The sequence below is a fragment of the Sturnira hondurensis genome, unplaced genomic scaffold, assembly GCF_014824575.4.
Source record: "Sturnira hondurensis isolate 20B ecotype Veracruz unplaced genomic scaffold, ASM1482457v3 Scaffold0021555, whole genome shotgun sequence".
NCBI classification, from domain to species: Eukaryota; Metazoa; Chordata; class Mammalia; order Chiroptera; family Phyllostomidae; genus Sturnira; species Sturnira hondurensis.
This window is the reverse complement of record NW_028094186.1, coordinates 3,455,642-3,468,165: the sequence shown is the minus strand read 5'-3', so window position 1 is coordinate 3,468,165 and position 12,524 is coordinate 3,455,642. Positions and strand designations below refer to the sequence as shown.

Genomic DNA, 12,524 nt, shown 5'->3' with positions numbered 1-12,524 from the left:
GTTTTCATTTAACCTCCCAACATCCCTGCCATTGTCCTCATTCTGCAGAGGAGAAACCAGGGCACAAAGGGGTGAGGTAGGTTGTCTGGGCTACCTGATTGGAGGCCCAGGCTCTTGCTAATCCAGGTGCTGGGTAGGAAGGACTGGGATCCTGTGGCAGCCACAGATGGGACCGAGGCCATTCAGCAGCCCACTGGGCGGTGAGATGTGCCCACAGCACCCAGCCCGGGGCCCGGCCTCTGCCTGCTCAAATCCCGCCTGCAGGTAGGGCCAGGCAATCGGGGGGAGGGAAGGAGTAGCCTGGTCCCCACCTGATCCGACTCCCAGCCCTGCTGCCTGTGAGTGAGGCACTCCGGGCAAGAGACTGGATCTGACTCACTTGCCTCATCTGTGAAAGGAGGGGATTAGCCCTTCCTCCACCTGCTGGTGTGGCAGCCGGTAAATCTACGAGAATGAATGGAAGAAGGAATGAGCAGAGGAAAATCCAACTGCTGCCCTAGACAGGCGCTTTTCTCAGGTTCAAAAAATATATAACCTCTCCTGGGCCCTTTTGTTTGTTTGTTTTGTTTTCTGTCCCAAAATGCATTCCACAGATCATATGTTCCAAATGACATGAATAAGTATGACATGAATAGAGGGTTCGGAAGCCCGATGACGCTTAGACTGCCAGGTTGGACCGGGCGCCCCCTGCAGGCCTTCTCAGAGTCTGTACAGCGGAGCGCACAGGGTGTGCGTCTGGCAAGCTGGGCTCCAGCGCTCTGTGCATCTCCAACTTTCCGGGCCCCGGAACACCTGCTCTTCATAGAAAAGTGCCACCAGAGCACCAGTCCTCAGCTCGTCCTTTTCCCCGCCCCACACACCTCGCCAGGAACGTTGGTCCAATCAGAAAGAAACCCAGGCCCATTTCTGGAAGTTTTAACTGTGCGAATTCCATTGTATGAATTAGGACCGGGTCACCCAGAACTGCAGTCGGGTCATTGGGGTTAACAGCATTGCTATATAGGCTTAAGAGACAGACACTGCAAACAGCTATCCTCTTACCAGCCAGGAGCTCTCAGAGTGCCGTCTCGGGTCAGGAGCTGCTGCGGCAGACCCTGGAGGGCGTGAGCACCGTGATGGACAAGGGGTGTGGCGTTGCTGGCCGGCTGCTCCACAAGAAGCCCTGTGTCACAGCAGCAGGTCAGGTCACAGGTGAACACAAGGGTCTGAGGGAGAGCGAACAGTTAGCGACTGTCATACAAGCCACCCCGTCTTGCCCTGGCCGCTACCTGAAGCCATTGCTCCAGGGTCTGGCCCCAAGGTCATTGGACTCAGCCAGGTTCCTTAAGGGGCTAGAAATGGAGAGAGCCTGCTTTTCCTTCCTTTCTTCAGCAAATATCAACCAAGTACCTGCTCTGAGCCACACACTGTTCCAGGCACTATGAAGAAGGATCGAATAAAAGAGACCAGGCCCCTGCTCTCAAAAATGTTAACACTATAAAGAAAAGAAAGAGGGCATGAGGTGGTGAGCGACTGGGGAAGTCAGGGAGGGCCTCTCTGAGGAGGGAGCCGTTTAGCTGAGACCTGAATGAAAAGGAGGAGCTGGCCGTGGAAGATTTGGGGAAAGAGGATACCAAGCAGAAACACTGTGAGGCCAAGACCCTGAGAAAGGAATGACCTTGGTATGACTGGGAACAGAAAGGCAGCCAGTGTGGACAGCACTTGGGAGCGAGGGGGTGAGCGTCAGGAGGTGACAGGCGCCAGGCAGGTGCGCCTTGCAGGCCGAGTGGAGCATCCGTGTTTTATCCAGGGGCTGCGGGAAGCTGCTGGGGGCTGTCAGTGGGAGTGAAGACTTGAGAGAGGCTGCGGGACCTGAGAGTCTGGGGTGAGGGTCCCAGACTGCCCAATTGCAGGCGACTTCCCACTCCCTCGAAGCTCAGGGGGTCTCCTTCGTTCCTCAGAGCTCAGGGCTGGGGAGGCAGAGCTGAATAGGGCCAGGATCGTAGGCCTCCAGACTTCCTGACTGTCAAAGGGTCCTGGTCCCAGAAGGCCCTGGAGACCACCTGGTCAGCCCCTCCATGCCCTGCGGGGGAATGGAGCCACACACAGAAGTCTCAGCTAATGAAGGGACAGGATGCTCCCCCAGGGCTGGCTGGAGGCTGCAGGGCCCTGGCCACCTGCTCCAGCCAAGCAGGCCCCGCCTGGCTGGCCTCCCCCTTCCCCTCTCGGCCACAAGCCTCTTTTGTGCTTGCCCCCTGGGGCTCCATCTCCTTGCAGGGGTCACAGGACATCACTGACCCCATCGCCCTGCCGGCATGCCCGGCTGGTAATTGAAAATACCAGAATTCCCCGGAGACCAACTTACAGGGAAACCTGACACCCCGGGGTGGGCAGCGGGCGGCAGGAGGGACAGGAGAACATCCAGCTGTTCTCTTTCCTCCACTGTTAATCCCCCCGGATTCCGGGAGAAAGACCAGCCCTGCTGGGGCCCCCTTGGCCAGCCTTGATCATCTTCCCAGCAATGCCGCCTCCTTGCCACACCCAGGGACACGGGGCTTACAGGATCAGAGCCGGGCTAGCTGCCTGTAACCCAAGTCTGCCAGCTAAACCCTCCAGGCCCAGACCCCCATGGCCGTGGGGGGCCTGCCCCCACAAACAGCTGAGCCGGAGCCGAGCCGGGCCAGGCCGGGTGGGTGGTGGGCGAGGTGAGTCATCAGGAGCCGGGTGAGGTTAGCCTTGCGGCAACTGGATGGAACCTGGAACAGGGTGTCCTCAGAGCCCTTGGGAGTCCGCCTCGGCAGCTTCGGCCCTGAGCCTCTTGGAACTATGTGTATCTCTGTTTCAAGACTCTGTTTCAAGACTCCCTGAGCCTGAGGGCCCCAGAACAGGTTAGACTGAGCAGCAAGAGGGGCTGTCCTGGGCAGAAGCCAGGCTGTGAGAAGCAGTGCAGTGGGTAGAAAATATACTAGATTAGCTGGTCTGGACTCCAGTCCCCGCCCCATCTCCAACTGCTAGGTGACCTTGGACAAGTCACTTCCCTCCTCTAGCTCTGAATCTGCTGTTCCAGTGGGGTCCACAGGCCAGCAGCATGAGCAGCCCCCGGAGCTTGTTAGAACTGCAGACTGTCAGGCCCCACCCCAGACCTGCGGAGTTAGAACCTCTGAGGGGTGGCACGAGTTTTCACAAAGCTGCTTGTGCCCCTCAGTTTGAAAAGTGCAGCCATCTGTGGGGACGCCATCTACCTCTTTTCTTCCTCGTTGGGAAAAGAAATCAAAGGGAAAGAGGTGAAGGGAGGAGCAGTGTCCCTTCTTGGGCCTGGATCACCTTGGCCGAGTCCCACAGTGGGGACTCCTGGGGCCCTGCACAGGTCCATCTGCACCCTGTCAGCTCCTCAGGGTGTGTGGCCCCGACTAGACGTTTCCTCTATCTGGTCCCACAGCTCTCTCTGGGCACCCCACTGTGCCCACCCCAAACCCTGACCTTTGACCTCTCTTTCAGCTCCATCGGCTGTGTCCATCATGCATCAGGTGAGCCGCACTGTGGACAGCATCACCCTGTCCTGGTCCCAGCCCGACCAGCCCAACGGCGTCATCCTGGACTATGAGCTGCAGTACTATGAGAAGGTACCTAAGCTCCCGGCACCCTTACCACCCCCACCTCCCTGAGGGCACCTCCCAGGTGAGGGGGGTGGAGCCTGGGGTCCTACTGTCCTGCAAGAGAGACACACCCATGAAGCAGAAAGATCACTGGCCTCAGAGGTAGGCCCCCCCCAATTCTGATTTCATTCCTCCCTGGCTGTGAGACATGAGGTGGGTGCTTTGACCTCTCTGAGTCCTGCTTTTCCAGACTGGGGGATCAGGTGGGCCATCTCAGTGAAATGCAGCGTTCACAGCCCTTTCCCCACCAAGACCCCTGCATCTTGACTTCAGCTGTACTCAAGTTCTGAAAGAAGTGCACTTCCAAAAAGTTGCATCTACTAAGCAGTAATGCACCCACCCATGGTTGCATTTCACCCATGAAATGGGTCATTCACCCATCACAAAGCAGAGATTTGGCGCTGCTCGGGAGGATTTCTGCACGGAGAGTGAAGCTTCCTCCTGTGGTGCCCTGGTTCCAGCTAAAACACTTGTTTTCATTTGCCTGAGTGCCCTTTGTATGGAGATAGAGTGGCTTCTCTTTGAGCTTTTAAATCAGACCTTTGTGACTCCCTTCGAGAAGCTCTAAGGGCCAGGGAGCCAAGGTTGGAAGCCACTAGTATAGTAAGGAGCAATGGACTGGAAGTGAGAAGCTGTAGGTTCAAATCCCAGCTCCATCCATAGCCAGCTGTGTGACCTTGGGCAGGCATCTTTCCTTTCTGAGCCTCAGTTTCTTCCTGTGGCAAGGGCAAATGAGACCACCACTCTTATATGGGGGGTGTGGGGGGCAAAGAGAAAAAGCAGCTATAGTGCCCAGCAGGGTGCCTGGGCCTCAGCAAAGCGGAGTGTGCTTTCCCTCTCTTCCTCTTCTGCCCTGTCTGCGTGACAGTGGGCAAGGGCTGCACAAGGGGCGGCCCAGTGAGCTGAGCACACCCGAATGTAAGACCTGCGCAGTACAGGGGCCAGGACAGAGCGGTGGGACGTCGGGGGCCCAGGAAACCCTCTTCTGACTCGTGGCTTTTCTTGCCTGTTCCCTGAGGCACCAAACAGCCACAGAGGCTGCAAGAGCCCCTGGAAAAGGTGTCGCTGGGCTTCCTTTCAGACTCTGGTGTAAATGACTACAGGAAGTACTTTAGTTGAGGCCACACCCACCAGGAACTGGAAACGGATAGAAAGGTTCTTTCTATGGGCTAAGAGGAAACGAGGTGAAGGTAGTTCCAGCCAGTCCTGCTGGAGTTCTGCCTCCTGAGGCCCAGCCAGGCCCTTCCCCTCTACTAGCTGCTGGGCCACCCAAACCCTGGTGAGTCTCAGGGGTTCATCATATACCTCTCTAGCCTCACGCACCTGGTTTATTGTGGTTTCCTTGCTCCTCCCCTCCTCTTGGCAGTGCATTCCTAGAGGCCAGGGACCACATCTGTCCCTTTCACCACATTCTCCCCAGTGCTCTGGGCCTGGCACCGAGGAGACCCTTGGTAGATGTTGGTTGAATGAGTAAGTGATGGATCCTTTCCACGGCGTGTTCTTCACGGGTGGAGACTTTGCCCTTTCTCTGCTGTGTCCCCAGGGGATGATGGGAGGGATGCAGCTCCACCCCTTTCAGGGCCCTGGAGGGCCTTGAAGGAGCTGGGCCTCAAAGGTAGCAGAACCGGCTGCTGCCCGGCCCAGGAAGCCCCAGGCCCTGCAGGGGCAATCATGTCCACTTCCTCTGGCAGGGAGAGCTTAGCAACTCTGAATTGAAAGAGAGAAAAAAACTAATTAAGAAGCCGTATGATTAAATGAAACCCAAAGTGTTTGTCCCCAAAGACAGGATCGGAAATGAGGAATCCCGGCACAGGTCCTGCCCACGACCCATTTCCTACCGAGACGGGCGGGAGTGGGGAGGCTGATGGAGGTGTGAACCAGGAGGCAGCTCTGCCCTACTTTCCACGGTGGCCCGGGCATCCCCAGGCCCACGCCACAGGTGGAGCAGCAGCAGGCCTTGCGGCAGCCACAGTGATCGCATGCTCACGTTGCGTGAGTGCTCGCTCTGTGTGAGCACATCAGTCCCATTACCTCATTCATTCTCTTAGCGTTGCTACTCACCGAGTTGGGCAGGAAGGGGAATTGAGGCACAGAGCAGCTGTGTGACGTGTCCAGAGCACCCACCTGCTCAGTGGCAGCGCAGGGGTTTGGACCCGGGCTCTCACTCTTCATTTGGCCCTCCTGCCTCCCGGTGTTCTCCCAGGGACACTTCTGGATAACCTTTAAGAGGCGGACAGGACCAGGCTCTGATGAGGGAGTTTCGGCATAAGTGACAAGCCTGAGGTATGGCTCTGAGAGCTGTGGCCTTTCTTCTATCAGCCCCTCCTCTCAGGGCCTGGGTGGAGAAAGAGACTCGCTGGGTGAATATTCCCTGTCACCGACTTTGGACTGGGTGCCAGGAATGCCAGAAGCAACCAGACATACCTGGAGGCCTTCTCTTTACAGTCCAGGGGAAAAAAGTCAGGTTCAGATACAAGTAACCATTAGATAAGATGTGATACAAGCCACAGAAAGGCCAGCAAAGGTTCCATGGGGGCACTAAGGAGGAGCCCATAATCCTGGCATAGGTGAGAGGAAGTCTCCATTCAGATGGCATTTGAGCTGAGCCTTGGAAGATGCTGGGAGTTCACCAGACAGACAATGAATGAGAACGGTGTGATTCCAAGTGGCGAGAACAGCATGTGCAAAGGCCCCGGGGCAGGAATGTGCTGGCTGCACTCGGGGAACAGAGAAGGCAAGTGTGGCAGGAGCAACATGAACAAGGGGGAGATCAGTGGGGCTGGGATTTGGAGAGGGAGGCCGGGCCGACTGTGGTGGGCCTCTAGGCCTTTGGAGCTGGATTCAATGTGAAGTACCATACGAAGCCATCAAAGGTTTTGGGTCATGCATTCTGACTCAGATTACTTTAAAGATTCCTGTGGCTTGCTTTGTGGAGAATAGACTGTAAGGGGTCCTGGGAACACAGGTAGACCATGTACAGGCCTTTCATGAGACACCGAGTGAGAAATGATTGTGGCCTGGAGTTGGAGAGTTGGCAGCACAGATGGTGAGAAACTGACGGATTCAGACAGTTATTTTGAAACTCAGAGGATCAGGGAAGGGTGAAGGTCAACTCCCGGTGGATGGGGGAGGCTTTTCCTGGAGCAGATAGGGGATCCTGACTTGCAGGGGTAGGTGTGGTGCTTCCCAGGAGTGGGCAGGTGGAGCCAGGAACAGACAGGAGAGTGTGCAGAGGAAGAGCAGCGTGGAAGGACAAGAGAAGGGCAGGATTTAAGGAGAGAAAGAAAAAGCAGTTGGTCAAAGTGTTGGAGGAGATGGCAACAAAGGGGCGGGAGGAGAACCCGGAGCAGTTCCTGTCCCTGGCCCCTCAGGTGAGGGAGGCTCTGACATCCCAGCCACCACCTCTACCTTCCAGGCTCAGCCCCACCTTCAGGGAGGGACGGCCAGGCTGCAAGCAGTGAGATTTATTTCTGGCAGGTCCGCAGCCCGCTCTTACCTAGTACTTCAGAACCCTCCTGGTGCCCACAGTTGATTTCTTTAATGAACGCTCTGGGTCTTCCCAAGCAGGGAGGTTAGATGCTGGCCATGCAGTCCCACGTGGGCCCCACTCCTACCTCCTTCCCTGCTTTCCTTTCCTTCTGTAGACAGGACTCTTTTGGAGCAGGCTCTCCATTTGGCCTCTCCCCAGCCTCACTGGGATTTCCCAGCCTGCCTGGAGCCCGGAGCTGACAACCACTTTGCTGGAAGTCTTCTAAAGGCAGCTGACAAAAGGTGTCAGCTAGACCAGGGCTGGCCTCTTCCACCGGTTCCGGCATCCCGGAGGAGGTGGCCTCCTTTGGCCGCTGCCCCAAAGCACAGGTTCATGTTCCCTTTGGCTCCCCAAGAGCTCAAGAGGAAGAGTCATTTGCGAGGCCACCTATGGCAGGCAGGCCCTTGTAGGTCACATCCATTTATGTGTATATTCAACAGAAATTTCTGCTTGGCAGGAGTGAAGGGAAAGGACATTCCAGGCAGAGGGAGTGAAGGCCGGGGCAGGAGGGGGTGAATGGAAGTCCAGGCTGCACTCTGGGTGTTGCCCAGTGTATGTAAAGCAGTACCTGCATGGGGAGCTTTGTTTGCTCATTCGTTCACTTGTGCATTCATTCATCCACGGGAGGAACGTCGGTGATGACAACCGACACCCATGGGGACAGCCAACACTCATTAGGTCCTTCTGTGTGCTAGAGACTATGCTAAAGGCTTCCCCCGTTATTTCCTATTGAATCTCTACAACCACTGTGTGTGGTGTATAGTGGTGTTGTCCCATTTTAGAGATGTGAAAACTGAGGCTCATAGATCTCAAGCAATTGCACCCACTGTCTTGTTGGCCTTTTAGTCTCTGGGTGTGGACTCAAACTGCGGATTAGTGAGTTTCGTACTACATTTCTTCCTCTAACCCCTTGGTTAGGCTTCATCCTTAGTCACGTAAGGGTATTTCTGGTGGGAGTGGGGAGTGGGGAGGGAAGGAAACTCTTGGAGCTCTTGATCTGCTCCTTCATGCCAGGGACTAACTGATCAAATTTTATTTTCACAGCAACCCTGGGTGGTTTGGAATTTATGGTTTCGTTTTCTGGAATAGAAAACAGGGCTCAAGGAAATGAAGGGTCTCCCCCAAAGTAACAATGCGAGCAAGTGGAAGAACTGGCCTTTGAAATGACTGCCAATCCCCTGCCGGGTCCTGTGCCCCACCTTAGAGAAGGGATCCACTCAGATCGGTCCTTCGTTCTCCCGAGCCACCTATGCCACTGGCAGCTATTTCCCATTTCCCTCGTATAACAAGGAACTTAAAACTTGCAGCCCAAGTGGGCACCCACCCAGTCTGCAGAAGCCATCACTTTCACAAGCCAGAGTAGATCCCATGTTAGATGGCGGCACCTAGTGTCCAAGCCTGGTAGTGCATCCTGGGTTCATAGGTTATGAATAGTCTAACCACGTGTTCTGTCAGCATATGAGCAATGACCTACTGTGTGCAGGGCCTAGGGGTCCCAGAGATGAATGAGATAAAGTCCCTGCCCTCAGGGAACCCACAGTCCTTAGAGGAGATGCATGTGCATCAGAACAGTAGGCAGGAGAGGAGAGGATGAACCCGCAACCTCTGGCTTGGAGTAGCTGCAGAGCCTCCCCAGCAGCAGCAGGCTTTGTGCCAGGTCCGGAACAAAGAGTAGGGGGCTGTTAAGCAGAGGAGGGAAGGGTATTTCAGATGGGGCAGCAGCACTTGCAAAGGCTCAGAGCGTCCAGGGAAGGTAGGGCTGTGAAATAAAATACAAGACGTCAGGATTATGTTTGAATTTTTTTGGAAGATTTTATTTATTTTTAGAGAGAGGGCAAGGGAGGGAGAAAGAGAGAGAGAGAAACAGCAATGTGTGGTTGCCTCTCATGTGCTCCCAACTGGGGGCCTGGCCCTCAACCCAGGCCTGTGCCCCGACTGGGAATTGAACCAATGACCTTTTGGTTGGCAGCTGGCGCTCAATCCACTGAGCCACAGCAGCCAGGGCTGAATATTTTTAAATAAATTTTAGTATCAAGATATGTCAAAGATTGCATGGGGCATACTTGTACTAAAGATTATTCTTTTGTAACTCAAGTTTAACCGAACATCCTATCCTCTTATTTGCTAACTCCGGCAGCCCTCCAGGGAAAGGGGTCATAAGAGCTGCTCGTGGCTAGAGCTGGAGGGCACGGGGGATGTGGCAGCAGAGACGCACAAAGGGTGCGTCAGGAGGGGTCTGGAATGCGAGGTGGAAGAAGACAGCCTTCATCCTGTGGGGGCTGAGGAAGGCCTCTGCACGTGAGACCCCGTGCTCCGGGCAGGGGGACGAAATGAAGCCCTTTCCCTCAGGAGCTGACAGTCAAGGAAGTGAGACAGGCCTGGGCCCAGGGCAAGAGGGCGTAGCAGAATGCCCCCCTCCTCTGGTACCCACTGGCGAATGCTCCAGGGCTCAGAGGAGGGGGCACATCCAGCCTGGGGGTCAAGGAGGCTTCCTGGAGGAGGGGGGAGGTGATCCGGCAGTGAAGGGAAAGAAGCTCCCAGTCTGCCACTGCCCCCTGATATGGGGGGAGGGAGCACTCACAGGTCAGTCCCCCTGTGCTCCCCACATCCCAAGCTCTTTCTCACCTCCTGACCTTTGCACCTGCTGCTCCTTGGCTAAGAATGCCCACCCCCTTCTTTGCCTGAGTGCCTTCTATTTGTCACCTAAAATTCTGCTCCATTTGCCCCCACTCTCCAGGGAACATTCCTTGACTTCACCTGCTATCCCACACCCAGGCCTGCCAGGTCACACGCTCCTCACCTCATTGTGCTTACCCTACCCTGTAAGCGTTTTATACACACTAGTTCATTTCATCCTCTAAACACCTCTTAAGGTAGCTAGTATTATCCCCATTTCACAGATGAAGAAAAGGAGGCATAGAGAAATTAAAGAGCTTAACCCAAGGTCACAAAGGTCATAAGCCGTAGAGTAAGGCTCTGAACCCACGAAGTCTGGCTCCAGTTCCTTAGCCTCTGCACTAGAATAGCACATTAGTTACAACTACTGTCCGTAATCACATTGCTCACCTTGAATTTCATTGTTTTGGGAGAGTGTTCAAGGGCTCTGTGCATCCCTGACATGTACATGAGTGGCATGTACAATCAGGTGTGTGTGTTTCCACTTAAAGGTTCACAGCGTTTCATTAGCATCTCAGAGGGGTTCTGGATCCTCGAAGGGTTAAGATCTCCACACTGTTTGCTTTTCTGAACTGGACTCTCCGAGGCCAGGGCCTGTGCTTAACTTCTGTGGGTCCCCAGGGCCCAGCCCAGGGCCTAGTGCAAAGAGGGTATTTGGGGCAGGTGAGCTGGGCAGCTGACAGATGCCTGGATGGGCATCCACGAGGCTGGTACTCATTTGCATCCAATTCAACCACATCTCCGCCCCAGCTGCAGCAGCTGGCTCTTTGTGCTGTCCCAGGCTCCTCAGATCACCCCGATGGTGCTCAGGAAGTCAGAACTGGCGTTCTGCCTCTCCGAAAGGGGGGAACAGTTGGTCCTGGGTGCCCAAACACAAGAACCTGAGAGGTGGCCCCTGCATGGTTTCGAGTCCTAAAGCAGCTCAGCTGACCTTGAGCATAATTTTTGCTTTCTCGCTGGACTCAAGTGTGCTGAGGCTGGAGGGGGTCCTTCCACTCAATCCGTTAAAGCGTGGGGCAGGGGGAGGGGCTCTGGGACCATGTGGGCCTCTTCCCTGCTGCCAGCAAGAGCTCACAGTCTAGACCCCGGGGTCTGCACATCGTGACCACTCCGCATACCTGTGTTTGCTGTGGTGGAGGTGATGCAACCCCCCCAATCCAATGACCTACAACAAGTGGCTGTCTTTTCTGCTCATTGGTTTGTGTCTGCGGATCAGCTGAGGTGGCCCTGTTTCATCCCTGGAGTTAGGTCAAGGCCTTTTCCATGTTTCTCATTCTGGAACCAGCTGTCACCCAGGGTAAGCACCACCCCCATGGCAGATGGCAGAATAACGAGAGGCCAAGGCAAAACAACAAGCACATGTAAAGCCCCCTGCTTGCCTCATCTCTTCTAGAATATTCCAGTGGTCAAAGCACGTCGTGTGGACAAACTCAGCATCCTTGAGGAGAAATACACTCTGCCTTCTTTTGTGGGCAGTGTGGCGAAATCGCATGCAAAAGCTGCGGTTGTGTGATTCTGTCACTGGGAGGGGGCGAAGGATCAGGGTGGCCAGACCCACTCCCAGTGTCAGGAGCGGTCAGTGGGCTCTGGACCCACTGCGGGCAACAGTCTCGCTAACTGTCTTCTCTGTTCCTCGGCAGGAGCTCAGTGAGTACAACGCCACAGCCATAAAAAGCCCCACCAACACGGTCACTGTGCAGGGCCTCAAAGCCGGCGCCATCTATGTCTTCCAGGTGCGGGCACGCACCGTGGCGGGCTACGGGCGCTACAGCGGCAAGATGTACTTCCAGACCATGACAGAAGGTAAGAGGTGTCCAGCGTCCAGCGGGCAGGAGCAGGGCGCTGCTTCCACCAAGAACAAACTCTAGGGCCGCCAATCCTACAACGTGCCTTTGTGCGAATTAGAAAATGCGCCCCTGCTACTTACTGTCAACCCTCCTGCCTCCCCTGGTTGGGACCCTTTGCGTGCTGGACAGACTGAGCCGCCATGTACAGAGGCACTGGTCCCGGGGCCTGGGATGGATACACCACGACCGTCACATCAGCCAGGCCACTTCCTTTCTCACAACTCCTGGGAGCTCGGCCTGAACTTGCAGTCACCTGAGCAAAGCACATCCATTCCCTGGTCCAGATTTTTCTCATCTATAAAATGAAAGCATCCTACTTAATCTGAGAGTCCAAAACTATTTTATCCAGACACCACTTCAGTGACTTGCAGTTGGATGGAGAATAATTCTGAAGCCACAGCTGAGTCAGCAGGAAGAAGTGCTGGGGTGGGTTAGTCGAGTCTACCCGGGGCAGGAGAAGGGGAGGTTGCAGCCCACGCGTTGTGTGCCTCCCTAACTGGGACCACCTGGTCTCTAAGTACCCTTCCTGCTCTAGCAATCTTTGAGGGGCAACGCCGTGGAGGAGTGTGGGCTCTGATGCCTGACAGGTGGAAATTACAGCAGAGATTCAGCCCCAACTGAGCAACTTACTTCACCTCCCTGAGCCTCAGTTGTCTCGTCGTCTATAAACGGGGATGATACCAACGATCTCATTATCATCCTCCTCATCAAACTAGTATCGGGGTGGGGCTAACTGCACAGGACCTAGCACAGGGTTGGCCCCGGGTCTCACTCATAGATAGCGCTCACCAAAGAGTAGGTAGGGTGATAGTTGTCATTTCTGTGAGTCTGGGGGCC

The 12,524-nt window shown here is 55.3% G+C and overlaps 1 protein-coding gene across 3 annotated transcripts in view; it reads left to right on the top strand.

Moving 5' to 3' along the window:
• Positions 1–12,524, top strand: part of EPHB2 (EPH receptor B2) — a 167,855-nt gene that overhangs the window by 140,903 nt on the left and 14,428 nt on the right. For 2 of the 3 annotated variants that reach the window (XM_037032946.1, XM_037032947.1), the window contains exons 6-7: positions 3,478–3,602; positions 11,481–11,643. In XM_037032946.1, coding sequence (XP_036888841.1) covers positions 3,478–3,602; positions 11,481–11,643 — 288 coding nt within the window. The remainder of the gene's footprint in view (positions 1–3,477; positions 3,603–11,480; positions 11,644–12,524) is intronic. The other variant, XM_037032948.1, reaches the window with a different exon arrangement.